Source organism: Punica granatum, chromosome 2, assembly GCF_007655135.1.
Source record: "Punica granatum isolate Tunisia-2019 chromosome 2, ASM765513v2, whole genome shotgun sequence".
NCBI lineage: Eukaryota > Viridiplantae > Streptophyta > Magnoliopsida > Myrtales > Lythraceae > Punica > Punica granatum.
The window spans coordinates 31,020,479-31,047,755 of NC_045128.1; the positions used below are offsets into that span (position 1 = coordinate 31,020,479).

Consider the following 27,277-nt stretch of genomic DNA (forward strand, 5'->3'; position numbering starts at 1 on the left):
CGATCCCCATCGTGATTGAGTGGCTCTTGTGCTCCTCACCTTTCCCTCGGTCGATTCCACCGTGTCTCCTCTGAGAAATCGACGGCCCATATGAATATCATATCCCATGGTCTTGCTCTTGTCTCGTTTTTGGATGAGTGTACAACAGATACAAGGAGATCTGGACCAATCTGACCTCCCATTCAGCTGCAGGGACTCGGTCGAGGCTCCCATGGCATCATCGGTTGATCACCCATACGAGGATGCCTAGACCCCCTTATTTTGTTTGAAAAGGGATGGCTGAAGAACCAGATGAAGGTGTACAAATACATCCCGTGTGTTCCATACAGTAAATGATTTGATATTTGTTAATATGTCTTACGTTAATTGGAAGCTCACTTACATTCATCGCCCATCGGACAAGAACCAAAATAAGGGATGGTGGTGTCTATAGTAAGCAACCACTATAACTATCGTTTAATGACCTCGTCAAATGAAAACATAGGGGGCACAGGAACAATGACCTAAAACTCCTGCACCTTAAAACACCACGAGTTTTCTACACAAACCCAACTATAAAAAAGACTCGTGAGGAGGCAGTGCCATCGTCGATCGAGCACCCAGTTCTGGGAACGGACGCTTGAAGGTGGAGGCACAAAACTAAGACCTCCAGAACCGACAGCAACACAAAGTTCAATGGACGCAACACTAGCAACAATGAGTTCATTTTTACTGTAAAAGACTTTAGATACTGGATGCAGCAACCTTCATTTGCCACCCTTCTTGGCTGCAGACTTGGTGACCTTGGCTCCGGTGGGGTCCTTTTTCTCCACGCTCTTGATTACACCAACTGCGACGGTCTGCCTCATGTCCCTGACAGCAAAACGCCCGAGCGGAGGGTACTCTGAGAAGGTCTCCACCACCATGGGCTTGGTTGGAATCATCTTGATCATACCAGCATCCCCATTCTTCAAGAACTTGGGCTCCTTCTCGAGCTCCTTACCGGACCGCCTATCGATCTTGGTCAACAGCTCGGCAAACTTCACGGCAATGTGGGAGGTGTGGCAGTCGAGCACCGGGGCATACCCATTGCCAATCTGACCTGGGTGGTTCATGATGATGACCTGGGCAGTGAAGTTAGCAGCCTCCTTTGCAGGATCGTCCTTGGAGTTTGATGCAACATAGCCACGCTTCAGATCCTTGACTGCAACGTTCTTCACGTTAAAGCCCACATTGTCACCAGGAAGAGCCTCCTGGAGGGCCTCGTGGTGCATCTCAACTGACTTGACTTCAGTGGTCAACCCAGTGGGACCGAAGGTCACCACCATACCAGGCTTGAGGATACCGGTCTCCACACGACCCACAGGAACAGTTCCAATACCGCCAATCTTGTATACGTCCTGAAGGGGGAGACGGAGGGGCTTGTCTGAAGGCCTCTTGGGCTCGTTGAGCTGGTCCAGGGCCTCAAGGAGGGTGGGGCCCTTGTACCAGTCCAGGTTGGTGGACCTCTCGATCATGTTGTCTCCCTCAAAACCAGAGATAGGCACGAAGGGGATCTTGTCGGGATTGTAACCCACCTTCTTGAGGTATGATGAGACTTCCTTCACAATTTCCTCGTACCTGGCCTTCGAGTACTTAGGGGTGGTGGCATCCATCTGTGAAAAAGAAATGGACAGATTTTAAATATAAGACAAGAATAAGAAACCAAATGGAATCAGAATGAATCTTATCAAGTTATCATATACCTTGTTGCAGCAGCAGATCATCTGCCTCACACCGAGGGTGAAGGCAAGGAGAGCGTGCTCGCGGGTCTGACCATCCTTGGAGATACCAGCCTCAAAACCACCAGTGGTGGAATCAATGATAAGGACAGCGCAGTCAGCCTGTGAAGTTCCGGTAATCATGTTCTTGATGAAGTCACGGTGTCCCGGAGCATCGATGACGGTGCAGTAGTACTTCGTCGTCTCAAACTTCCACAGGGCAATATCAATGGTGATACCACGCTCACGCTCCGCCTTCAGTTTGTCGAGCACCCAGGCGTACTTGAAGGACCTCTTGTTCATCTCAGCAGCTTCCTTCTCGAACCTCTCAATCACACGCTTGTCGATCCCTCCAAGCTTGTAGATCAAGTGGCCGGTGGTGGTCGACTTACCAGAGTCAACGTGGCCGATGACCACTATGTTGATGTGAACCTTCTCCTTACCCATATTGGAATCAGGGAATTCGAACTAATAATATCGAAACACAAACGAATCCCATCATCAGACATCACCAAAAAAAAGAAAGTACCAATTGAAAATAAACAAATCGAGCTCCCATGAATCATAACCCATGCATATCCAAATCCATCAACAATCAACCTATGGATCGTGTCAGCACATCAACGAGCAACAAAAGATATACGAATCCAAAACTAGTACCGTGCCATAACATCCCGGACCGATTAAGAAAGAATCACATCACTACCGACACCATATATAACACAACCTTTCCCAGAATCATCATCGTCGGCGGTTAATTATGAAACCACCAGCTTCATAATTCTCATTCCTAATTAATCATCTAAGGACACCATAAACCTAAATAAACCACGGAAACATCGCCGCTGGGCGAGAATAGAAGCAGAGACATCTATTCTGCGAAAGAACAACACCCAAGCATAGCCAATCAAATCAGAAGCAGATCAATCGAGCACAAAATAGACGAGCTCTCGCATCTTAAGCTAACGAGAGCATAGAAAAATCCTTGAAACCGGCACAAATCGAGTACTAACACGTGAAGCAGATCGAGATGATGAATTCTCTTAGAAGTGGAAAGCAAGAACGAGAGATCGATCAGTATCTCACCTCGAAGGGTTGACTTGTGACACTCTACGCCACCCGACAGAGGCAGAGCGCAGAGCAGAGCAGAGCAGAAAGCGAAGATGTGATAGGACAGGAGGCTATGGGGGTTTTGCAACGAATTTATAGAAGCGAGACAGCTTATAATCCATTTTGCCCTCAGTAACATTCCCTATATGCGTTTCCTCTCCACTCGCCCTCGGGGCGATTGACTCACTGTCCTATGAAACTGTCGGGCGGTGGAAGACACGCGCCGTCTTCGAGGATGAGGCTTGTTTCGGAGCAAGTACCGGTTTGTCGGTTCACCCAGGGAGGGTCCCAGAATCTCATGGAAGCAGGCAAGAGACGCCGCCTGCGGAATGCATAAATAAAATATCTTTTCCATTTTAAATTTAATATAATAATTCGAGCTTTTCTAAAATGTTCATAACTTGCAGCCCAAAGAAGATCTTTATATTTAATTAAACTTCATGACAAAGTCGGTTTGATTTTCTAGAAAATAAACTTCGAAATTTATCAATTAAGTAGGCTTAGAAGTTTGAAGTTTCATGTTAACTCTTAATTACCACTAGAAATCAAATTTGATGTCATCACCAATTATCAATTATCATATATATATATATATATAAGGGTTATCGCCCAAAAATATAAACTTTGATTCCTTTTTAAATTTTGATACAAACTTTATTTTTTGAGAAAAAAAGGCACGAATTTTGATTTTCTTGTCATGTTAGATATTTGTGCCATTTTCCATCCATTTTACTGACTTGGCGAAAAACAATGTCTACGTGTTAAATGGTATGAAGCCACTGCAACAAATTTCTTTAAAAAAAAAATAAAGGAAAAAAGTGAGAAAGACATTGATCGGAGAAAGGTTGAGCCACCGTCCCCCGATTGGAGACGCGAGTGACCCTAGAGGGCACTGACAAATCTAATTAGGGGAGTGGTGGAAGGGCAGAAGCAAGAGTATCTTCAAATTGGGAGGTCTCCCTATTTCGGTGGGCGGTGGCCAAGATTAGGGATTCTCCCACTTTTGGCAGGTAAGGCTTCGATCCTGATAACCACCCCCTGATTGAGGTAGCTGTCGCCCTCCGACATCACCGACGACTTACTATTACTAGTCGGGGCCCTCACCCTTTCTCTGATCAAAGCATTTCTCTCTTTTTATTTTTCTTTAATTTTTTATTATTTTTGCTAACATGGTGTGACATCGTTTGTCACGTAGTCGAGATTTTCTGCTACGTCAGCAAAATTGATGGAAAATGACACATATGCCTAACTTGACAAGAAAATCAAAGTTCGTTTTTTGGCCAGAAAATAAAATTCGTGTCAAAATTGAAAAATAGGCCAAAGTTAATGCTTTTTTGGGTCATTAATCGTATATATAAAACTAAAGCACTAGATGTGGATGCGCTATTTAAATTTGACTAACAAATCCTTAACTGCACAGCAACGTAAATGTCCTTATAATTCTATTAAATAGATTTTATCACCTTTTTTTCAGTTTAATCAATTTAAACGAATCGTTTCCGATCAGTTCATATTATTAGTTTGTATTAGTTAATTATTAACATTATCTTTTTAAAAATAAAAAAATTACCCAATAATTATAAATAACATCTTAAGATATAATTTTTTTTTATAATTTAATCTCTTTTATTATCTATATGTATTTGTAATATTATTAATTTAAGCACCATATATTTCAAATATACATTTTACTTTTAAAACGAAATCTAATCATTCTAATTATAGATAAAATAATATATTCTTTTTGCACTTTTAACCTTTTTTATATTGCTTTAAATTTTTTAAATACGATTCAACTTTATATTTGTATCAAGTTTCCCCTGCAACGCCATGAGTTAATATATAAAGTAGACAGTCTTTTATACATCAAGTGAAAATAACATGTATGGTATATGCAACGCAAGTAAATTATTTATATTTTTTTCAAGTATATTATTATTTTTCAAGTGATTTACTTACTTTTTGCAAAATTCACTCTAGTTATGATTAAATTACTTTTAAAGTAAATATATATGTATTTATAGTTCTACCGGAAAAAGAAAAAGTATGTATAATAGAATTTTCTGTCTCTAATAGCGGCTTGCACATTAGGAGAAATAGGCTCCAATAAATAAAGACATTTATATTACCGGAGATGCAAATAATTACCATACGAAGATTGAATATCCTCCGACGATTAATAGAGTCAATGTAGATATGGGTCGTGTAATATATATGGTCACTATATATCCAACCGATTCGCGCGGGCAACCCGGTCTAGATGTGTTTGATTGTTGTTCAAGGCACAACACGGTCTCAAGTAGATGAGACCATCACCCATGTGGAGTGAGCTGAGCTCGATCAAGCCAGAAAAACTCCTCGAATTGAGTTACTCACAACTCTGTTTTACATACCTGTAATTATACAACTCATTCGTATAATTACTACCTGTAATATTATGACCCACGTAATTTAACTATCGAACTCATTCATGATTTCGGGCTTTCATCGAGCTCTTGCTCAAGCCTACTCGAGCTGAAGCTTAGTCGGACAAAAAATGAAAATTCGTGCCTCGAGAGCTTGTGATCGAGCTGCTCGTTTATGTTCTGAGTCGAGCTTGAGCTCGGATATTCAAGCTCGGTCGACCTCTCGACCTAAGCTTTTCGAGTCTTAGCCGAGTTCGTGATGGGCAGTGATCCGTTCATTTCTTTTGTCCGGACCCAACCGCTCAAACTGAGGCCCAATGTGCTGATTCTTGAGGCCCATAGAGTGAGCCCACTGAGGCCCAATATGCTCAGGTCAGGACTCCCTCCAAACTGGATCAAATTGAAAACTTAAGTCAATTATATGTTTTCTTTTCTAAGAACCATTAAGCAAACAATTTACACCTTTGGTTAACAGTTTATGGTAAGCTTCAAGCAGTAACGTTATGTTTATTTGGACTTAATTTTAAGCGTTGAAAATTAAGTACCAAAAAATTAATATCTAAATAGAATAAATGTTTAATTGATTAATGAAGAGTATTTGATTGGGTAAAAATTATAATGGCTGAAATTATATTCCATAAATGAGCAATACGTTAACATCTTTTCCCTTTTGCCCGCATTTTATATTAATTTTTAAATTCAAAAAATTTTAAAAATTGAAAATTGCAAAAAAAAAAAAAGGATCAAGGGTTTTTAGATTGAAGAAGGAGGGTGAGGAGGTCGACAGCGAGCACAAAGGACACCGGTGACCTTTGAGCTCACCGGCGACCGCCTCTATGGAGGTGATGGCCAGTGACGGCGCCGTCAATGCCCCTCCCCTCTCTCTCTCTCTTCTGCTACTGTGAAAATGCAAATAGACTTATTTGCAAATAGTGTAAAAGTTGAGGGGCATCGCCGCAAATATGAAAAAATTGCCTTCAGCTGAAATACTCAGTTATAAATATCGTTAACCCCACGACCAAGATAAGTACTTAATAAAGCGCATCAATTAGGAGTTTGCAAGTTCGATTCTGATGATGAAATTACGTGTACTTCTTTATTAACTATCAGAATTTTCATTTCATTATACTTGTCCCATGAGTCTCTATTGTAACTAAAAAAATAAGCTTGTTATGAAACCTCCGTGAAAAATGGCTTACTGCATATATGCGACACTGAATTTTGAAGTAATGCTTCCCTTGACCTCTCGTAATTCACCAGCAAACATTTAAATCATGTGAAGGCTTTCGACCTCTAGTAGGTAAGATCTAAATCCTATATTACCAGCTAGACGTAAACAGTTTTATGTTAAACTTGACAAGCAGTAAGTGAGGTTGCCATGGCAATATCCGGTCTGGTCATCTGATAAGTCGTTGAATAACACTGGGAGTATATATGGAGTATATATGGAATCTCCTGAAAACGTGAGACTCATTCTTATTTAGCGCAAGTCGAGCATATATGGAATCCCCACTTCTTATTTTGAAGACTAAGGTGGTGTTTGATAAATTAAGTGCTTAAAAATTAAACACTTAATTAGTTGAGTGAAGAAATGTATATGAAGAAGGGAGTAATGAATAAAGATGAAAAAGTTTTGTGTGAGATAAAGAGCACCAATAAATGAAGAATAACATATTTCATCAAGTCAAAAATTTCTATTTATTTCATTAAGATTAAGTAGCTTATATCCTTATCTTTCATTTTTCTTATAATTAACTTGTAATTAATTTTTATACACTTATTTAATTAAGTTGAAATTAAACACCCTAAGTTAACTCTATTATGGCTTGATGGTTCATTCGCCATTCAATAAAGGAATTTAAAACGGATGGAATTATGCTCCGATGCAATGATCTACTGCTTTAGTGAGTACCCTTTCTTTTAAAATTAATTTAAGCCCATCGACATAGATGATGCTGCTTATTCATATCTTGAGTATTCATCGAGCTAGATAGCATCCTCTGTACCTTATTTATTGATGGAAATTTGAGACCCTAAAAAATATCGAAAGCACTTGTTAGGAGGAATTAGTATAGATCTCTAATTATCAACATGTGTTTCAAATGTATCATTCTCTGTGGTCTAAAAACTTTCCCAATCAATGAATGAAAGAATTATAGTGGACACCGTCCCTACGTTAGCCATCCCATTACTTCCACTTCGTGCAACATGGAGTTGGGTCCAATCCCCCTTTGTGCATCCTTTATCATCATTATTTTCAGTGTAACAGTCATAGTTTTCACTTTATGGGCTTAAAATCCAATATAACGAAGAAAGAGTTGTAGTTTAATGACATACATATTTGTAAGATAATAATTTAAAATTTTCAGGTTTGATTCTTATGATAGTATATCATTTGTGTTCCTTTATTTTCTTATCTAGATTCATAAGTCTTTCTTATAACTAGGGAAAAAAATTAAATATAAACCCTTGCTAAACCGGTTTAATTAGATTGTTTATGTTGAATCTTGTCCCTTTTTTTTTTTACGTCAATTAGAAGAAGAAGCCATAAAATTAAATAACTCAGGAAAAAAAAAGTGGGGCAAAAATTCCTATAATATCTCCTAATAGTGGTGTAAGTCATTAAGAATAACACCAAATATATGGAGATCCAAAGGGAACGAAAATGCTCCGCGAACCAACAGTCTGCGCATGTATTACCCTCTATTAAAAATATGGTGAATCTCCACTTTCCATACCTATTTATTACTTTTTCTTCTCATTAACCCGTTTAATCGTATAAAGAACACGTCATTCCTTATAGTTCCGATGATGATGGCATCCTTCTAATCTCTCACATGGAAAATATTTCCCAAACTTTATGCGCCATTTACGTGGTTGCCATTTCATCAGATTCAGAGCCATCCGAATACGGATGAAATAACAACGCACATGATCTGAACCTTTTGATCCACGAGGAGCTAATGGCAAGAGCATAAGACTGCACCACATGCTCAATAAACAGTACATTGTCATGTGGAGCCATGAAGGAAATAAGATAATCACACACACGACTCTTGGTCTCAGTCATCATCAATTTATAATAAAAAAGTCCATCTAGAAACCCTGTCGTCTAAGTATGACTTGTTTACCCAATATAAAAATAAAAAAAAGGTATGATTATTACTTTCATATAGCCCAACAATGCATTTTGCATTGTCCTATCTTCCCCTTCTAGAAGAGCATCCAAAAATCTACGTTAAAAGAATGCAAAATTCTAATATGACTCATTATTACCGTAACACGCTTAGTATTATAGTTCAAATGTTTATATTTTAATTAAATTGTTTAGTACTTTTATTGTTTATGATGGATTATACAATACATTAATGCTGCGTTTGGTTTCAAAGTAAGATTTTAAAATTATATTTTGATTTTGAAAATGAGTGATATAAATGGTTTTGTATTTGGGTCACCCTTTGACTTTGTATGAGTTATTTTGTTTTGTTGTGAGTAGAATTAAGTTAAAGTGTGATTTTTTAAAATCACACTTTAAAACCAAACAAGCCTTAAACATTTCAATCGTACTACTAAACACTTAAACTGAAAGTAGAAGCAAAGAACACCTATATTAATCGAGATTACTAAAAATACTAAATACTTAAACTGAAGTACTAAACGCTTAAATTGAAAGTAATAAACGTGTCATCCAAACACGGATTCATGCTAACAAAACCCATAAAGAATACCCACCTCACTTTTATGTCCACTTTCCCTCTCTTTTTTTATATTCCTTTTTTATTCGGTGGATTTTTTTTTTTAAGTCGCTTTTGTTAATTTGTTTTTCTTCATCTAGAAAGCCATCCCCCACCAGCCAACCCAGTCGAAGCATCCATTGCCAAATTTTCGAAATTTATTAATCACAACTTTCTCTTGAACTCGGGTCAGACAAGTTATATTTTATAACTTGTCCGTTGAATCGAGATCCTCTCTCTTAGAATCCTAACCATATTTTCTCCATATGTATAAGTAGGCACCCCCGTGGCTCTGTTTCATTAAGCCATTCTTCTTCTTGCTTATTCTTGCTTGCTCTGTTTAACAAATCCTTCATTCCCCACAAGTGAATTCTGAAGATTGCCCATTGATCCTCACGATGTTCACTGACTTCCATCGCGCAACAGAAGTTGCAGAGTTTCAAGATCCATACGATGGAGAAGAAGAGGAAACACTGTCACTCTGTGACCTTCCCACATATGGAGATGAAGCTGCTGAGTATTGGGAAAGCCATGACAACTCCTCAAGAGAGTCCCAGAGCTCTTCCTCCTCTTCTTTTTCTTCCGATGAAGACGACTACTTCGAGTTCTCATCGCCCCGTGAAGCTCTGCAACCTGACAACATCATATTCTGTGGGAAGCTCATCCCTTACAAGAAAGACCAATCATGGACTCCTGGAAAAGCTCGAGCTGTTAATGGTGCTAGTGCCCCGTTGGAGAAGTACGCTAAATCTGCAAGGAAAGTTTCGGGAGTGAAGCCGTCTTCGAAATGGTATCTCCTTGCGTTCGGGTTGGCGAGGTTCCCGGGACACATGGAGATGAGGGACATCAAGAAGAGGCAGAGCAAGAGGATGAGGAGCTCAAACCCGATCTCATGTGGATCGAAAATGAATGGGAGCGTCAGGGGAGAGATCGTGAAGGGAGATCAGGTTAAGGGTAAGGGCCTCTGGGCTCTTCTTAGGGCCATCAGGTGCACGAGCCAGAGCGCAAACTCTATGGTTAAGGCCTCGTTCGGTTGCCTGCCGAAGATATGAGGCTCCGGTACGATCTGTAGTTGAGGGACCATATTCGTCACGGCTGGATAAGTACTGGCTTTTATTGAACACCAAGAGGGTCAGTAGCTCCTCAGCTCGGTCCTCGAGAGGATCTTGATCGATTGATTTTGCAGATGGGTCATGTACTGCAACTTGATGACGATGGCTTGGCAACGGTTGTGCATGATCTGGTACACAGATCACCATCGTAAATGAGAGAGCAAACTGAACACAACATAGAGTCGAATAACATCCATTTTCTTATTAACAAAAAAAAAAAAAGGGACTCGTACAAGAGTTCCTAAACTTGGTTTCATCGGTTCAATGCTCTTTAATGTTGTTACATGTATTACCCTCTGGCCAGCAACGTGAAAGAAAGAAAGAAAAAATCAACTTCGAGTGCACGAGTTCTTTCGATCTGATGCGAATTGATGACCCACATTTCTACGCTCGTTTTTGCGCTTGCATAGTCTATGAAGATGCATCGACTATCTCGGATTTTCTCATTGACTAGTAGTTATCACTAACTTCTATTCTAGCAGTCCAAAAAATACCTAATCTAGAAGCAGATTTTGCTCCTTACAAAAAAAGTAAAGCTGCAAACATACAGAATGATTTGATGCCAATGATCCCTGGCTGGGTCGATATCTCAAAACGGATTGAAAGCGAATGTCCCATGAGAAGTGGGTCGACTCGAGAAAACGGTTGAGAAAGGTATCTCCCGAACGAAATGAAACAATATACTCGAAAGAAGCTGATTCTTCATAAAGCAAAAATAATGCTTCCCAATTTATATCTCCTGTTTCTGATCTCAATCAAAATAGTTGCCAAAATTTTCCCAAAAAGGAAAAGGAAAAAAGAGATTTTACACTTTCGCTAACAAAACTGCTGTGCTCTTATAATTCTTTCTGCCAGTTCTTTGTTGAATTTTGAAGCAATTGCAGCAAAGGGCTTACTCTTTCATGTCTTCCTTTTCTTCCCTACCTTTCCGCCATCCCCATTTTCTAGTTCGCCATCCATGATCGCAACGTCGGTGCGATTCTGAAGCTGCCGCCTTTCTTTCGGCAGTTTTTTCTTTTCCATCGAACTGCAAAAAGAGATTCACTAATCATGTCATGCTGCCAAAATCACTGCAAGATGCGAAATGTACGGACCAAGAAGAAGATATACAATGCCACGTCTCATGAAGATCCAATATTCTTTGCATTGTTTAGGGACACCGGTTTATCGGGTCGGAGATACGATGAGCGTATCATGAGCTTTGCGAAGAAGCATTTCCAAAAAGGGGGGAGCAAAACATAATGCCACATGCAGAAATATAGGGCTAGTTTACACATAAGAAAGATAAATGGTTTGGACCTTGACCTCTCATTCATGAGCAAACCATGCGAGACAGCCTTTTGTATGACATTGCGGTAATACTGCCTATATGAAATGTTCGCATTCGACCTCTCGAGCTGCAAAATCACACCAATGGGGCCTCAGTTAGCATTAACAAACTGAAAATCTAATCATGGGCAGGATGACGCACAATGCATGGGCTTGGAAATCATGCTGAGGCTTTCAGGGCAAACAATTTCTAAGAGTGCAACAACATTCAAAATGTTCTTTAGGTGACCAAATTCTACCTTGAACCTTGAAAATTGAGATAAATAGACAGACGAGATAATAACTAAATTATGACATGATAAAAGAAATTGCCAAATCTCAGTATTTATTTGAAAATTTGTAAATGCGAATAGATAAACTGAAATATATATGATCCGTGGCAGGGCCCACGGTACATGCATGTTAGGCCATAGTCTACACCAGCCTTGCCGGGTCAGCCAAATGATAGGGTGCAGATTGGATGAAACTGCGATCAAACCTGGAGAAATGTTTCGACAGCTTGATCATCTTTGGGCGAGAAGGCCACCTCGTCTCTCTTCTTCCGCACAAAATCGATATTCTGCTCCACCTATGAGTTGAGAAAGATAAATATTAGCAATGTCGAATACTATGATAACCAAAGAATTCAACAAACTTCCCAACTATCCAAGATTGACAGGGCTAATAATAGGTTTGCCAATACAAATTTCGAAATTGAAACATTTCTCATGGCTACAGCGAAACTCAGAACTGGAGCAAAATAATCCATAAACTGTACCTGATCAATGAAACGCTTCACTGAGCGATTAAAAGTCTCTGCAGTGGTCGTCCCGCAAAACTTCCTCAAACGGATAAGTGGGGCAGTTGCAAGCTCGGGAAAGGATATGTGGTGGCACCATTGATCAAAGTGCACGCAGAGCAACTCAATGGAAGAGAAGACACACTGTTCTTGGAAGTCTTGAGATTTTAGCCAATACTTTGGCAACTGCAGCAGAAAACAATATTTAGATACAATGATATGATGTTTGGTTCTTCATATAGAAAAACAGAAATTTGAAGAACTTCTTTTTCCAGAAACTAAGGGCTTTGGAGGAAATCTAGTGAGATTTTTGCTTTCAGCGACATTTTTCCACAATAATTTCTGTACTTAGTATAGATACTTGTGAAAGCAAGTTTCTCTCATGACTGCTTTCTCCAGTGATATAACAAGGTAGTATCCCCATATAAGATTAAATCGCACCAACCTTCACAGAGGACAAAAATTTGAAGTCCTTTGCACGCTTTCCGCCCACCTTCCCAACCCTGTATTCCAAGATATCCAGTGCAAATGATGCAACAGGAATAAAAATCCCACTAGAATGGGATAAAGTATTTAGCCACTGAATACACTTGATTCTCAGAGGCAGATATCTTGGTCCAAGAAACAGACCGGCCATCCCATTTATAATCTGAACGATAATGAACAGCAGTGCCTGAAGATCATAATCGGAGCTATTTTCCGAAGTAAATGTGACCCAGAGGTGAACACAGTTCGTATACTGCCAACTGAATACTTTTTTCAATGCTTCCTGCTCAGAAAGGAAAATTCATTGAAGGGATGAGGACAGAGTTCTTCCAGAATACAATATATGCGAAACAGCTAGTGAAATGTTTTAAACATATTTTCCTCGGTTTATGAAAATTGAAATGTGGGAATAGGAAAATTATTAGTGTTGTTAACTACCCATGAACCTTTGCTCTGTCATCGTTCTTGCTGGCACATAACAATTGTATAAAAAACTTGCAACGTTAACTTTCTGAGCCTGCTTCATGTTATGATGACTGATGAACCAAATTTGGGTAAAAGACCCAATTATATTTTCCCATCCAAATCTAATCCATATTGAAGCTTGCTCATTGACTCACCTCATCAGGCTCATTTCTTTAGCGTTCATATGGCAGAGGATTGGAATAAGGCCCTTGGTTTAATTTGGCACTGATTGGATGCTTCCTTATATTTTCAAATTAAGAATTTGAGGTTATGTTGACCTTACTTCAGTTATAGAATTCATTCTAATAAAAAAATGAAAAACCATTGGATCTATCCAATCTAATTCGGGCCATCAACCAGACCCTCATAGTTCACAACAGATGAATACCAAAGTTTTCATCGTATAGTAACATTTAGTTCATCAACTCTCGGCCCAAAAAAAAAAATATCTAGTTCATCAATAACAATATCAGACGAAGATATCAATTAATTGCTTGACTAAAATGAAAGAATAAAGAAGAATGCTTCATAACAGAGCATGGTTATCACGTACCTTCTTCTTTGTTCTCAGAGCAAGTTGCAGTATCTTAGCAAGATGCTTGATGGAGACCAGCGCCTTGCCTGATGACTTGTGGACATCTAGAGAGCATAGCTCGACAATGGAGTTTCTAAGGTACTCCATGTGTTTACGCAATCCTGGTTCTATGAACTTGCTATGGGCAATGAAGGTCTTGTACATTTTAATTAGGCAGGTGTCGAACCAATCCGAGCCGAAAGTAGAGGCAACAACACGAATAATGAGAAACGACTGGGAGGATAGAGACCCTTTGCCTGTGGCCCACAAGTGAATTGATACCTAATAAAAAATATAATGTAAAGAAACAAGTTTGTGTAATGTGAGGTTCGCATGTAGCTTATGTTTCTTAGTATATAATGAACTAAAGTTTGACGTACATCCGGACATAACATATAATATTAGGTTCACTTTCAGATTTGTATATCTCAATTCTATGTAATTGATCTTATGCTTTAACAGTCAAGAAAGCAATCGATTCCACAATATTTTACATCAGCTGCTAGTCCATACTAAATTGTGAAATACAGAAGTTCTAAGCAGGTCCGAAAAGTTACAACCAAAGTGAGCCATTAGATGGAGATACCATCGATTCAAAGAAAGCTTCGTAGATAGGCGAGAGTACCTTCATCAGTCGATGCAGCAGAGAAGGGAAGGCAGCAAAAAAGATTATAGCATCTCTGAGTTGTTTGAGGGCAAAATCCAATATGCCTGAGTCCGTGATTTCACCAAGGATAAACAAAGTGCTCCGCAGGAAAGACTTGATCAAGGGCTTTAGATTTTTCCACTTTTGGGTGCTTCTCAGATCCAAGATGGTCTCCTTCTTGCAACTGGAACATGGTATTCCTAGTAGCCCGCGGAATATCTTATTGCCTTCACGAAGCATAAAGAATAATATTCTAGCGAAACATTCACCATTTGGGATTTCGTATATGGAGGCCACTCGTGAAAAATGAGACGACTCAGTTCTGCAGTGGGATGCAGCCTGATAAGCGTTCAATAGGCTAGTTAGAGCAGGCACACTTTGCTTCTCAATAACTTGTTGACACCAGGCATCAATTGTTGGCATCGTCAACAATTTGATCTTTCTTGGTTTAGAGGTGTCCTCTTCAACTTCTTCCATACCATCATTACTCGTATCATCACCAGAGTACTGTTGCCAAATAAGAAAAAGAGTATTTGAGAAACAAATGTTGTTAGACGTATGAGCTGTGAATTAAAACTGGCTGTCCCTTTAACATGTGCCATAAGGATACAAAGATAAAAGAACTCTTTGAGTTTTCACTCATAAGCTTCCACGCATTATTAGAATGTCCATATAAAAATGAAATGAGATTATAAACATCACGTTTGGTTTCGTACATATCAACCCTTTAATCATGGCACTATGATGGTGAAAGTACTGAAAAAAAAAGATGCCAAAGAAAGGCCTTTTACATTACTAGACAATCCAATATATGCATATATACATATAAACTGTCTTGATGTGAAGAGTAAAAAAAACTCACGACTTCGTCATCTCTGAACTGATCAAGGCTCTTCTCGTAGTTGTCCAGGAATTTAGAAAATTCAGGATCCTAACATACATGCCAAGCAGCGCTCTTATTATTATCAATAAGAAATAGTGAGAATGTGTTATGCTAATGAAGATGGATAAAGGTTCTTTCTATCTGCTGAAGCCCAAATAATCTACGGGAAACAATCTTATAAATTCCTGAAATAACTTGCTAAACCTAACCAATTATGAGATTCGATAAGTAGCTAGCTACCACATTCTACTTTTGGCAAAACTAGGATTACAATGACAGGCTCCATAAACTAAATAAAATCAAACAAATTCATAAAACCAGACATGCAAATGGAAATATCTGGACAAAGGAACTTCTGCCCTACCTTCCTCTTTAACTTCTCCAACCTGCTCTTCTTCTTTGCGAGCTCAGAATAAATATCATTGCTCTGTGCCGACAAAGCTGTCATGCTCTTGTTATCTGCAAAAATATAGATTCAATTATCGATTGAAGAAGAGAACTTACATATCCACTAACAGGGTGAACACAGACGAAATACTATACAAACCTTCAAGACAAGTCCCATTTTGATCACCTTCTGCACATCCGTCGCTTTCCTGATGATAAGATAAATGAATAATTGTAAAACAGTAGAAACTTACTGAGAGTGAAGGAAACTCATAGAGGATATTTCAAAACCTCTGAGAGGTAACCATCGCTATCTGAATCATCTTCATCCTCATCGATACCATCTCTGCCAAATACATCCTCAAGCGGAATGTCTAAAATGTCTTGATCCTCGAAATTCCTGAGAACAAATGTGAAACCAGTGTGAAACTAGTTCACTTGATAACATAAATAATGAAAAGCCTTAAGTAAAACCAAAGGACCTCAACTGGAACATTCATGGGACAACAAAGGTTTGCCCATTACCTTTCTTTTGGCTGTTCTCTAGTGTCCCTTTCTTCATCTTCAGGATGACCCCGCCCCTCTCCTGCAAACGAATGTAGAAAAGCACGTTAGAATTGACAACTGAACTACACAAAGCGAACAGGTGAAGGAAAAGTTCAAAACAAAGTTCTGCTGTAGATTCTTATCGTTCTCCTATAGCCCGGCTGAGCTTAAGAGACAACAAGTCCGATTACAAGCCTCATCTATCACTGTATACATTTTTGCATGATAATCACACGAAAAACCGAAAGACCTTATAGGAAAAGAGCTAATCTTTGGAAAAAAGAACAACCTTGTTTTCTTCCATACAAAAACACATAGGACTGGGGGACTGGGGCAATGCAAAAAACGGGCCTAGAGAACAATATCCACAATTGTGCTATACTGAAGACAGTTTATCCAGTTACACGCAAGAACAACAGGCTGAAGTAAGATTTACTCCATTACTCATTTACTATGACATGACAGAACTCTCAAAAGAGCCATAACCCATATGAAAGCACAAAAGTATAGTCAGCTACGGTCCAAGCACTCAATCAGAAAACCATTTTTATCAAGTGCCCAAGTAGACTTACTCTTGGAGGCTTTCCTTTTGATCATGGACTTAATCTTCCTCCTCCTTTTCAGCACGGACTGCAGGTTCTTCTTGGCGAACTTCCTCGCCTTCTTCCCCAGCTTCCCCATCTTCTGTCAACCGTGAATGAACCGATTCTCGACAAATTAACCCAAAAGATCAACTTTTGAAAGCATATTCACGGAATCGAACAACGTTACGACTGCATAAATGCGAATGAAATCAGTGTAAAGATGAACCTGCTGCTCTTACGGATTGGTACTCGCCGCTTCCTCCCTCCTCTGCCGAGTTGTCGGCTCTCGTTCAGTGTAAAGATGAACCTGCTGCTCTCGAATGAAATCAGTGTAAAGATAAACCTGCTTCTCTATGTTATTGCCCCGCTGGGGGACCTCTGAGCTAAAAACGAAATAATAAAGGGTTCAAAGTGAACTTTTTTTATTGTTCAGGGAAACGAGCAACAAATGAAGGCGGCGGAGTGAGACATTACCGGGGAGACGAAGATCGCAGCAGAGACGGAGAGCTTCTGTTCTAATTCAGGTTTCGCCGAAGGAAAGTGACGCGAGGCCCAGTCAACGGCGGGAACAATCAAGAGACCGCCTTCAAGAAATCAGACGAACCGGACAGAGACAGAGAAGCACATCCTTAAAACTATAATGCGTAAACCTCGAAAACCCAGAAAGGGAAAAGCTCACTCACAGAGAAAGGGAGTGAATCAGCAGCCCCGAACTGTGTTGTTCTTGCCTACGGAGAAGCGAATCTGAGAGAGAACGAGGGCATCTGTCCGAAGGGAAGGTCGGTGTGGCGGCAGACAGAACCTCCTCCTGCTTCAAAACGCCTCGGCTTTTCCCAATAAAGTTTTGCTCTCTATGGGGACCTTGAGCTAAACACAAAATAACCAAAGGGCTCAAAGTGAAAATTTCAATTGTTTCGGGGGGTTTTGTGGGAATTTAACAAGTGGCTGTAGCTAAGGGCAGTTTGCCGCCGCAACAACTGAAGAATGCCCCCGACAGAGTCGCCCGACAAAAAAGTCAAATCCTCTCTCTTCGTCTATGGCCGTCAGATCATAATTGGACGGACAGGATAAACTCCTGCAAAACCCTAGCTCGAGCTGCGGAGCGGGAACGCAACGAATGACTTGACACGTGGAAGAATCGTGACCCTCTGCTGAGAGGTCCCCGTCGGTGATCCAACGGCGGAGGTTGAAACCCTAGCCTGAGCTGGGGCATATATGGCTCCCCTTCGTCCAATGAGAAGCCCCTCTCTGCGATTGGTCTCTCAAATCGCTCTCCCCACTCTCCTTCTCTCTGCTCAGCTCGTCTCCGAGTAGATTCGGTAAAGCTTCTTCTTCTTCCTTATCTCTGTTCGTCAATTCGATGCTATCCTCTGCTCGACTGCTCTGTATGCTTTTAATGCGTTGAATCTGATTGATCTATTCGGATTTGAGCTGATTGGTTTTCTCGATTTGATATGCTGAGCTTATCGTTTACTGTAATGAGATGGATCGACATAGAGCTGTGTCGTACTGAAACTGGAGACTATGTTTTGTTTTGAATTCATTTATGTTGAATTTTTCGGATCCTGTTGTTAATTGCTGGATTGATTCGTCACCTCTGCGCTTTGGTTTTGCATGTAATTGTTGTTTTGTGGATTCTCTGGTTGAGACATAGTAGACGTGCAATCTGCAGGGGTCTTCTTTTGGTTTATCGCCATGTAACTATTGTTGGGTTTTCTTAAATTGTTTGGTCATGATTAGTGTTCGTTGGGGAGCAGAGGAGAACTTTTTGTGGTGTCCTTGGATTTAGCTTTTGGGATCTACCTTTTTTTCTGACATTATTGATGCATGAATCTGGGAAACATAGTTTGTTTAATATCGATGTTGTTGCGTTAATAGTACATACCCTTTAGACAGTTCTTGAATTTTCACAAGTTCCCCCAGTGCGTGTAGGATGTTCACATCTACTATTATATGTCTGTAAAGATGCTAGTATTAAGGAAATTGCTTGAGGAAGAACTTTTTAGTGTTCCTGTTCTATCTTCATGAATTTATATTGTGCAAGCTTTTTGCTGTGTAGTTGATTAATGTCCCTATTTTGGTATCGTGCAGCTATCTTAAGAATTCAATATGGGTAAGGAGAAGGTTCACATCAACATTGTGGTCATCGGCCACGTCGACTCTGGTAAGTCGACCACCACGGGCCACTTGATCTACAAGCTTGGAGGTATTGACAAGCGTGTGATTGAGAGGTTCGAGAAGGAAGCTGCTGAGATGAACAAGAGGTCCTTCAAGTACGCATGGGTGCTTGACAAGCTGAAGGCCGAGCGCGAGCGCGGTATCACCATTGATATTGCGCTGTGGAAGTTCGAGACCACCAAGTACTACTGCACCGTCATCGATGCTCCTGGACACCGCGACTTCATCAAGAACATGATTACTGGAACCTCGCAGGCTGACTGTGCTGTGCTTATCATTGACTCCACCACTGGTGGTTTTGAGGCTGGTATCTCCAAGGACGGTCAGACCCGTGAGCACGCACTCCTTGCCTTCACTCTTGGTGTGAAGCAGATGATCTGTTGCTGCAACAAGGTAATTGGAAGTTTGATTCTAATTGCATTTAGATCGTCTTTTCCCCCCCTCAACATCTTCATATTCATACTTAAAATTGTTCGTTTCTTGTAACAGATGGACGCCACCACCCCTAAGTACTCGAAGGCCAGGTATGACGAAATTGTGAAGGAAGTCTCTTCATACCTCAAGAAGGTGGGTTACAACCCCGACAAGATTCCCTTCGTGCCCATCTCTGGGTTTGAGGGTGACAACATGATTGAGAGGTCCACCAACCTCGACTGGTACAAGGGCCCCACCCTTCTCGAGGCCTTGGACCAGATCAACGAGCCCAAGAGGCCTTCAGACAAGCCCCTCCGTCTCCCACTTCAGGACGTGTACAAGATTGGCGGTATTGGAACTGTCCCTGTGGGTCGTGTGGAGACTGGTGTCCTCAAGCCTGGTATGGTGGTGACCTTTGGTCCCTCTGGGTTGACCACTGAAGTTAAGTCGGTTGAGATGCACCACGAGGCTCTCCAGGAAGCTCTTCCTGGGGACAATGTGGGCTTCAATGTGAAGAACGTTGCAGTCAAGGATCTGAAGCGTGGTTTTGTTGCCTCGAACTCCAAGGACGATCCTGCTAAGGAGGCTGCTAACTTCACCTCCCAGGTCATCATCATGAACCATCCGGGACAGATTGGCAATGGGTATGCCCCGGTGCTCGACTGCCACACCTCCCACATTGCCGTGAAGTTCGCCGAGCTGTTGACCAAGATTGACAGGCGGTCCGGCAAGGAGCTCGAGAAGGAGCCCAAGTTCTTGAAGAACGGTGATGCTGGTATGATTAAGATGATTCCCACCAAGCCCATGGTGGTGGAGACCTTCTCAGCGTACCCACCTCTGGGGCGTTTCGCCGTGAGGGACATGAGGCAGACGGTGGCAGTCGGTGTCATCAAGAGCGTGGAGAAGAAGGACCCATCTGGTGCCAAGGTCACCAAGTCGGCAGCCAAGAAGGGTGGCAAGTAAGGTGCTCTTCGGACTATTTGAAGCAGAGAGATGGGGGTTTTTGTCGTTATGGAAGTGTGTTTATTTAAAGTTATTGTGGCAAGGACCTTGAGTTTTTGGTTTTGAAATGACGGGTGCGCTTTTGCTTTGCTGTGTTAAGAAGTGGGGAGAGCGTCATTTTCTTAGCATTAGTGTGCCATTTTTCCATTTAGATTTTACTTGTTTTGATTTAATTATTGTATACTCGTGAATTTGGAGCTCCTTTTGCCTTTTTAATTTCAGTATAATGATTTTGGTTCGCTGGCTACGTCTGAACTGATCAATGATGATTATTGCTCCGAGGAACAGTATAGATTAGCCACAAAATTCCATCCCATACGGTCTTCTTTTTTCCGTTTTTCCGGATGATGCCATATCTTTAGCGCCTTGTCGTGGCTGGTCATGTATTGGTACAAGGTCGGTGGTTCTTGCCTTGCTGTTAGGCTGGGATCATTGTTGTCGAGCCAGATGAATTTTTGTTTTCCTTCTTAATTAATTGCTTACAGTTGTATACAATGGCGATGTTTCCCCCTTTAAGAGGCACCCTATAGAATTGGAATCTCCCGTAAACTCCTAGTCCTGGCCTTTCTTTTTTTGTTCATTCTGCTTTCGCTTTGCCGCTGGCATTATTCCTTTGCTTGAATGGGAAGGAAATGGAAGGTAAGAGGAGGACGCGGTGAGTCTGACGGTTTCGTTTTTGGACAAACTGCCACTCATTTTCCTTGATCCGAATAAATGGTTCAAGTGGAGAGTCGTAAACATAATCTCCTTTCAGTAAAATTGTAAGGAATAACTAAATGTGCATTTTCTTTTTTCGATTATAAGGGATGTCAGAGTCGTAACTTTCAGTTTCTCAAATCTTTTCTAATAATCGTATGTAAAATTTGACCTTAGTAGTTGACAACTTGACATTCTCACGGAATACCTCAGCTTCCAATTACATTATATCTACTAGGGTTATTTATTGTAGCTATGCTTCTCAATTTTATTATCAGTCATAATTCTGCCAAAAAAAATTTTACTTCCATTTTAGCCAAAAAATTATATATATATTTATACATACATATACTATGTATGCAGCACGCCGTAGAAAAAGAAAGAAAAAGGAAAATGGGGGGCCCAGCTGCTTGACCGGTCCAAGACCCCCCGAACAAAGTAGGCCCAGGCCCAGTACTAGTAGGGCCCAGTAGTCTGAGCTCTCTCTCTCCATCTTTCTTTTCCAACCAACCAAACACAGAGTCACAGCTGTTGCTGTTACTATTCCATTCATGCCGTTGAAGCTTTCTTTGTCAAGATCTGTTGTCGTCCCTCCCCCCTCCCTCCTCACCGTCTCCCCTCCCCCCATACATACATCTCCTCACAGACGACGCGTGTTCATTAACTCACTCTCTCTCCCTCGACCCCACTGCTCCATCCATCCCGCACTCCGCTTCAGTCACAGAGAAGAGATGTACCCATCCATTTCCCACTCCCCCATGTAAGTTCTCGGCCTTCCCACTGTCTCATTATTTCCATTTTTGTTTTTGTTGTTGTGGGCATTTTTGGCTTTAAATGGGCTTTCAATTCCCCTGCCGTTCCCCCGTTTTGGCTTTCAGTAACTGAGAAAAAATGTCCGTTTGCAAGTAGTCAACTGCAGTGAAACGTACGCTGCCCCTGCAGCTTTTGGCACATTCTGCTGATGTTCGTAGTATTGTGGAGGAATTCTCAGCCTGTGGGGTCCGTGAATTGGTATATTACTAGCCCGAGTTCTTCAATTGTTTTCCACAACTGGGAAGGAGCGTTCAATGGCTTTATGTATGTCTCGGGTTTAGATCTGATTCGGTATTGTTCACACCTTCTTGGGGTTCCCAACTCGGAAGGTCGCTGTTGACGCTCTGTACCTCGTTCAATATTCATCTTGGACTTCAATTATTATGTTGGAAAAGTTTGTGTGAACTGAAGCAATTATAGGAGGGACTTTGGACCTGACTGTTGTTTGAAATTTTGAATGCACGGCATTTGCTTTTTCGGACTGTATAGGGATGATTCTCCCGTGCTTTGGGCCCATCCTGAGTCCCCTTCTTGGTAAATTTGTGAGCGACCGGATGTGAAAGGACACGTTTAGCAAGTTTGGGTTCTTTGAGGATTTCTTTTCGGAATTCGAATGAAAGGTGTTTGCCGAGGATTAATTACATATGATTACTTTTCCTAAGATATATCCATGGCCAGAAATTTTCAAGTCATGAGATGAAAGTTCTTAAATTCGATCGGCAATATGCATAATGTTGTGGGACTGGGACGCAAACAAAGAGTAGCTTAGCTGTCAAAATGAGTAGCGAGAGAGAAGAATATGCCTGCATTTTTCTTTGTTGAAGGTCAAAAAATGGAAAGTTGTGATTTTTGTTACTTGGTCAGCTACGGCACTCATGCTTTTTCTGTTGATCTTGTTGCTAAGGTGATGAGCGGAAATGGGGAGGAAAGGGAACTGGTTCTCTGCAGTGAGGAAAGCTTTGGGCACTGAACCCAAGGAAAAGAAAGATCAGGTTTGCTCTTTGAGATTGGCTTTTGACTATCTTTAAACATCATGCAGTTTCGCATAATACCACCGACTGTTGCACTTCCCTTGTTACTAGCTTCATGACAACCTGCGTGATATGTCCTGCAACAGAGTTCACGTAAATCCAAGAAGAAATGGTTTCGAAAGAACAAGGCCCCAGATCCGGTCATTCCGTCCGGAGAAACTGCTGTGGCTATTCAAGGACAGGGCACTGTACAAGGTGCTAAATTGGCAGAAGCCAAGAATGAGCAGAGCAAGCACGCGTACACTGTGGCCATTGCCACTGCTGCAGCGGCCGAGGCTGCTGCTGCTGTTGCTGCACATGCTGCTGCGGAGGTTGTCCGCCTCACAGCAGCTCCACGTTATATGGGGAAATCAAAGGAGGAAATAGCTGCAATAAAAATTCAAACAGCATTCAGAGGGTACTTGGTAAGCATTTTCTATTATGGACTGTACCTCTGTTCTCTCATGCCGCATTTTTAAGAAGGAATGGATGTGGAATGGCCATTTAAACTAACCGTGTTTTCTATAGCAATTTCATCATTCCACCCAGCATGCCCTGATTTCCGTTTCGCCCTTTAGCGAATAGATTAAATGCTCATGGGATTTCTTGGGACAGGGAACCATGATTTACATATCTTAAAGTTGCTTATGTTCATGAATTATGTACTCTGATAGTGCAAAAGAATGTGTTGCATTCAATAGCAATAATTACTTTCTAAGTCTGTAGACTAGGCTTCTTTTTCCTGAGGAAATTACTGTGCTCTGTCTGCTAATTTCGTGGATCATGATCTACTTTTTCCAACTGCGAGATCATTTTTCATAAGCTTTTTTTTTAAATCAGAGTAAAAAGCAATCCTCTTAGCTAGGAAGAGCCACTAAAAGTGGCAGTAGAATTAAGGAAGTTTTTGTTAATTGGAAAAAAGTTTCACCATCAGGAGGTTCTTGTCGTTCCATTTTTAGGCCAGGAGGGCTTTAAGGGCTCTGAGAGGGCTAGTAAGGTTAAAGACATTGGTGGAAGGACCATCTGTTAAGCGACAAGCTGCTACAGCATTACGATGCATGCAGACTATATCTCGTGTGCAGTCGCAGATTCATGCGAGGAGGATCAGAATGTCCGAAGAGAATCAGGCTCTCCAGAGGCAGCTCCTAAGGAAAAGCGAGAAAGAGCTCGAGAAGCTGAAAGTTAGTGCCCTTAACTTCCAAGAGTTCTTTGTCTGGTGTAGTTGACATTGGTTTTGCTTCTACATTATCTTTTATTGGCTTGCTCTCATTTGGTAGTTGGGAGCAGCTTCCATGTCACTCTGAGTTACTTCTACTCTTAATTGTTGTTTTATTTGCTTGATCTCCAAAATGCATTGACAGATGGACAGTACATGTTCCTCAGATATTTGGGGTAGGAACTGCTGCATACTGTTGCTATCTGTTCTGTTCTCTTCTGTGGCTTAGTACTCTTTTGCGGTATAGTTGGCTGCAGAATTTGCTCTGATTCTCCTGTCTGATGCATCGTTGAGATTTTGCTCACTTTGTGCCTCTTTCTTTTCAAAGAAATTGTATTCTGGTTGTATAGATGTACTTCTGTATGAGAACCCATGTTTTCCTGTAATGCATTGGACTAAAATAACAAACCTATGCAACAGATGGGAGAAGAATGGGATGATAGCACGCAATCAAAGGAACGGATTGAAGCTAACTTGATAAGCAAACAAGAAGCCTCCATTAAGAGAGAACGGGCTTTGGCCTATGCCTACACTCATCAGGTACCTCATCATTAACTGTTCCTGCTTCATCCTGTCAGCTTTTCATAGTTCAGTCTTGCTTTAAGTTAAATCCACTCTGTGAACATCTAACAGCAATCCTGGAGGAATCCTTCTAAGTCACTGAATCCGACATTCATGGACCCAAGCAACCCTCACTGGGGATGGAGTTGGTTGGAGAGGTGGATGGCTGCTCGCCCATGGGAGAGTCGCCAGTACAATGGCCGATCCTACTCCTTTCGGGAGCTCAACCTTGACAATCGGCCTTCCCCGTCCACAGCCATGAAGTCAGCCCGACCTCCAAGCCACCACCAGTCCCCTTCAACTCCTCCTTCCAAGGCACCGTCCCTTTCTTCAATCACCGGGAAAGGAAAGCCCTCTAGCTCGAAAGGGAGCATTTGGGACTATGACTCGAGGAGCATGTTAAGTGCCCAGTCGGAGCGGTATATTAGGAGGCACAGCATTGCTGGTGGCAGTGGTGGGCCCTCGTCTGTGCGAGATGACGATAGCCTATCAAGCTTGGCTTCTGTCCCAAGTTACATGGCCCCAACACAGTCCGCAAAAGCTAAGTCCCGACTTCCCAGTCCTTTAGGAATTAATGGCACACCGCCTGAGAAGGGATCAGCGGGCTCCGCAAAGAAGAGGCTGTCGTTCACGGGATCCCCAGCTGCAGTGGGAATGAGGAGGCATTCGGGGCCTCCTAGGATAGATAGCAGTTCTATCAAAGAAGTCAGAGTTCACATGGAAGAGAAACCGGTCAATGAGGAGCAAAGATAGTTTGCCCTCCATGCAAAAGGACTGGTCATCGATAGGATATGAGTATTTGTGTTTGTTCGCTTCATTATCAATCTTCTTCAGCAACAGATTCCTACTAGGAGTTGGAGAAGAAGAGGAATGAATAAACCTAAAATGGGTCTACATCTGTTGGTCGTGTTTGCGATTACGCTAACTTGTTTTACCTCTGATCCATTAGTTGGTGGATAGTGATTGATATTGATTGTGTGCTGCGATTGGTTTCGGGGTGAGGATAGTATAGTTCACTTTAACAACTTGTTCATGGTTTATTTTGCGCTGTTGTTGCCGTCTTTCTTTGGTTAGAATTAGCAGCTGTGTGTTTATGGAGTGAATGTTTTGTGTGTTTGTGCCATTGTATCTTTGAATTTGTATTGTGTCCTTCCTAGTTTGTCCCCAAAACATAATTCATTAAATAATGAATTTGTTTGTATAAGTATATATTTTACTGTTTGTACTGTAGTATATAATTTACTGTTTGTACTGTTACTTGATTTCTTCACCCAATCAAATTTAATCCGATTTAAGAAAAAGAAGTAAAAATTAGCAAAATGAGGAGTGGTGATTGGCTAATTTTTAAAGGAACAGGTGTCACTGATTATTTTACAAACTATAGGGGCGTCGTCGAAATTTGCCCTAAAATGATATTGAAATCATGCATTTTCTAGTTTGTTTATATATAACTCCAAAATTTTTTTATGATTTTTTATAAGTTTGAAAAGTGTAATTTTCTGTAGAAAAATATACAATAATCGGTTCCATCCATGACAAAATTTTCACAATATTTATGTTAACAGATTATTTATTTTATTTTGTTATACGATACTTCTTATCTTAGCTATTAATACATTGAAAACCAGTTTCATCTTGATTGCATCGTTTTAGCGCTACTGCACCTTAAAGCACCCCTAATTTTGTTGAACGTTGATATTGTTAGATATAAAAAGCAAAAAGATTACAAAAACTAAAGGACCTTTAATTTTTTTCGTTTCCAATAATAATGATATGATAAATATTAAGGAGTATTAATAAAACTCATTATTTTCCAACAATTGATCACAATGTAACTTTAATACATAATGACTGACACGGATAAGATAAAAATATTATGTTGGGTTTGGTTTTAGAGTTGAGTAGAGTTGAGTTTTGATTTTAATTGAGTTGTAATGATTGTGTTGTTGAATTATGAGAAAAAAGTGTAAAGAAGTTATAAATAGTTGAGAGAAAGTAATAATTATGTTGTTGAATTTTAGAAAAAGTAACGAATAGTTGAAAGAAAGTAATGATTAGTTGACATAAAATAATGATTGCGTTGTTGAATTGTGAATAAAAAGAGTAATGATTGTGTTGTTGAATTGAAGATAAGTGGAATTAAGTGGAGTATAGTTAAAATTAAAGTTTAAATTTGTTTGTAAAACCAAATAAATCCAATTGCAAGATTGAGATTACTAATTGTCGCATATGACAACTATCCTTGAGTTGTGCCCTTTTTTAAAGGGCCGAAATAGTGGAAAGCCTTCCTTTTTTTCATTAATGTGAATGTCATTGTGGATATTGGTCCTTGTTGATTGATAAAACAATATGTATTCCTTTTTTTTTTTTTTTCTTTTGCCTCAAAGAATCCGACGTTAAATACATCCTCTTCCTCGTCATGTCAGTGTAATGACACAAGGCGCTACTTTGAAACTAAGAGGTCTTGCATTTTCTATACCACGTCTGGGATATGGTGGAAACCTCTATCATATCAAATTTTAAATCCATACTTCCAAACTAGATGCTCAGGCACCACCATCAAATTTTAAATCCATATTTAGGGGAGGGAGAGTGTTCCATCCAGATCC

The 27,277-nt window shown here is 40.6% G+C and overlaps 4 protein-coding genes across 18 annotated transcripts; 2 read left to right on the forward strand and 2 right to left on the reverse strand.

Moving 5' to 3' along the window:
- Positions 1–343: 343 nt before the first annotated feature.
- Positions 344–2,982, reverse strand: LOC116196646 (elongation factor 1-alpha-like). The gene is made up of 3 exons (XM_031526492.1): positions 2,826–2,982; positions 1,725–2,207; positions 344–1,634 (listed from the first exon to the last, which is right to left on the reverse strand). Exons 2-3 carry the CDS (start codon positions 2,184–2,186, stop codon positions 747–749), a joined length of 1,350 nt encoding a protein of 449 aa, XP_031382352.1. The 5' UTR covers positions 2,187–2,207; positions 2,826–2,982; the 3' UTR covers positions 344–746.
- Positions 2,983–10,781: 7,799 nt separating this feature from the next.
- On the reverse strand, positions 10,782–17,674 carry LOC116196642 (nucleolar complex protein 2 homolog). 11 transcript variants are annotated; one of them, XM_031526479.1, is made up of 16 exons: positions 17,462–17,674; positions 17,253–17,362; positions 17,005–17,085; positions 16,767–16,902; positions 16,174–16,234; positions 15,940–16,048; positions 15,809–15,857; positions 15,626–15,720; positions 15,241–15,309; positions 14,358–14,885; positions 13,712–14,014; positions 12,653–12,976; positions 12,187–12,393; positions 11,908–11,997; positions 11,400–11,497; positions 10,782–11,127 (listed from the first exon to the last, which is right to left on the reverse strand). In XM_031526479.1, exons 4-16 carry the CDS (start codon positions 16,873–16,875, stop codon positions 11,001–11,003), a joined length of 2,169 nt encoding a protein of 722 aa, XP_031382339.1. In that variant the 5' UTR covers positions 16,876–16,902; positions 17,005–17,085; positions 17,253–17,362; positions 17,462–17,674; the 3' UTR covers positions 10,782–11,000. The 11 variants fall into 11 exon arrangements, with proteins under 11 accessions (XP_031382339.1, XP_031382341.1, XP_031382344.1 ...); XM_031526481.1 differs by having other exon boundaries at positions 17,005–17,088; XM_031526484.1 differs by having other exon boundaries at positions 16,767–16,878; positions 17,018–17,085; positions 17,462–17,673.
- A 266-nt stretch (positions 17,675–17,940) lies between these two features.
- On the forward strand, positions 17,941–20,619 carry LOC116196647 (elongation factor 1-alpha-like). The gene is made up of 3 exons (XM_031526493.1): positions 17,941–18,097; positions 18,870–19,349; positions 19,446–20,619. The coding sequence occupies exons 2-3, from the start codon at positions 18,888–18,890 to the stop codon at positions 20,331–20,333; spliced, it is 1,350 nt and encodes a 449-aa protein (XP_031382353.1). The 5' UTR covers positions 17,941–18,097; positions 18,870–18,887; the 3' UTR covers positions 20,334–20,619.
- A 1,031-nt stretch (positions 20,620–21,650) lies between these two features.
- LOC116196644 (protein IQ-DOMAIN 1) lies at positions 21,651–25,877 on the forward strand. Of its 5 annotated transcripts, none has more exons than XM_031526490.1 (7): positions 21,651–21,828; positions 21,947–22,079; positions 22,786–22,873; positions 22,999–23,316; positions 23,851–24,072; positions 24,528–24,647; positions 24,741–25,877. In XM_031526490.1, exons 3-7 carry the CDS (start codon positions 22,799–22,801, stop codon positions 25,419–25,421), a joined length of 1,416 nt encoding a protein of 471 aa, XP_031382350.1. In that variant the 5' UTR covers positions 21,651–21,828; positions 21,947–22,079; positions 22,786–22,798; the 3' UTR covers positions 25,422–25,877. The 5 variants fall into 5 exon arrangements, with proteins under 5 accessions (XP_031382350.1, XP_031382349.1, XP_031382347.1 ...); XM_031526489.1 differs by having other exon boundaries at positions 21,975–22,079; XM_031526487.1 differs by having other exon boundaries at positions 21,978–22,079.
- Positions 25,878–27,277: the final 1,400 nt, after the last annotated feature.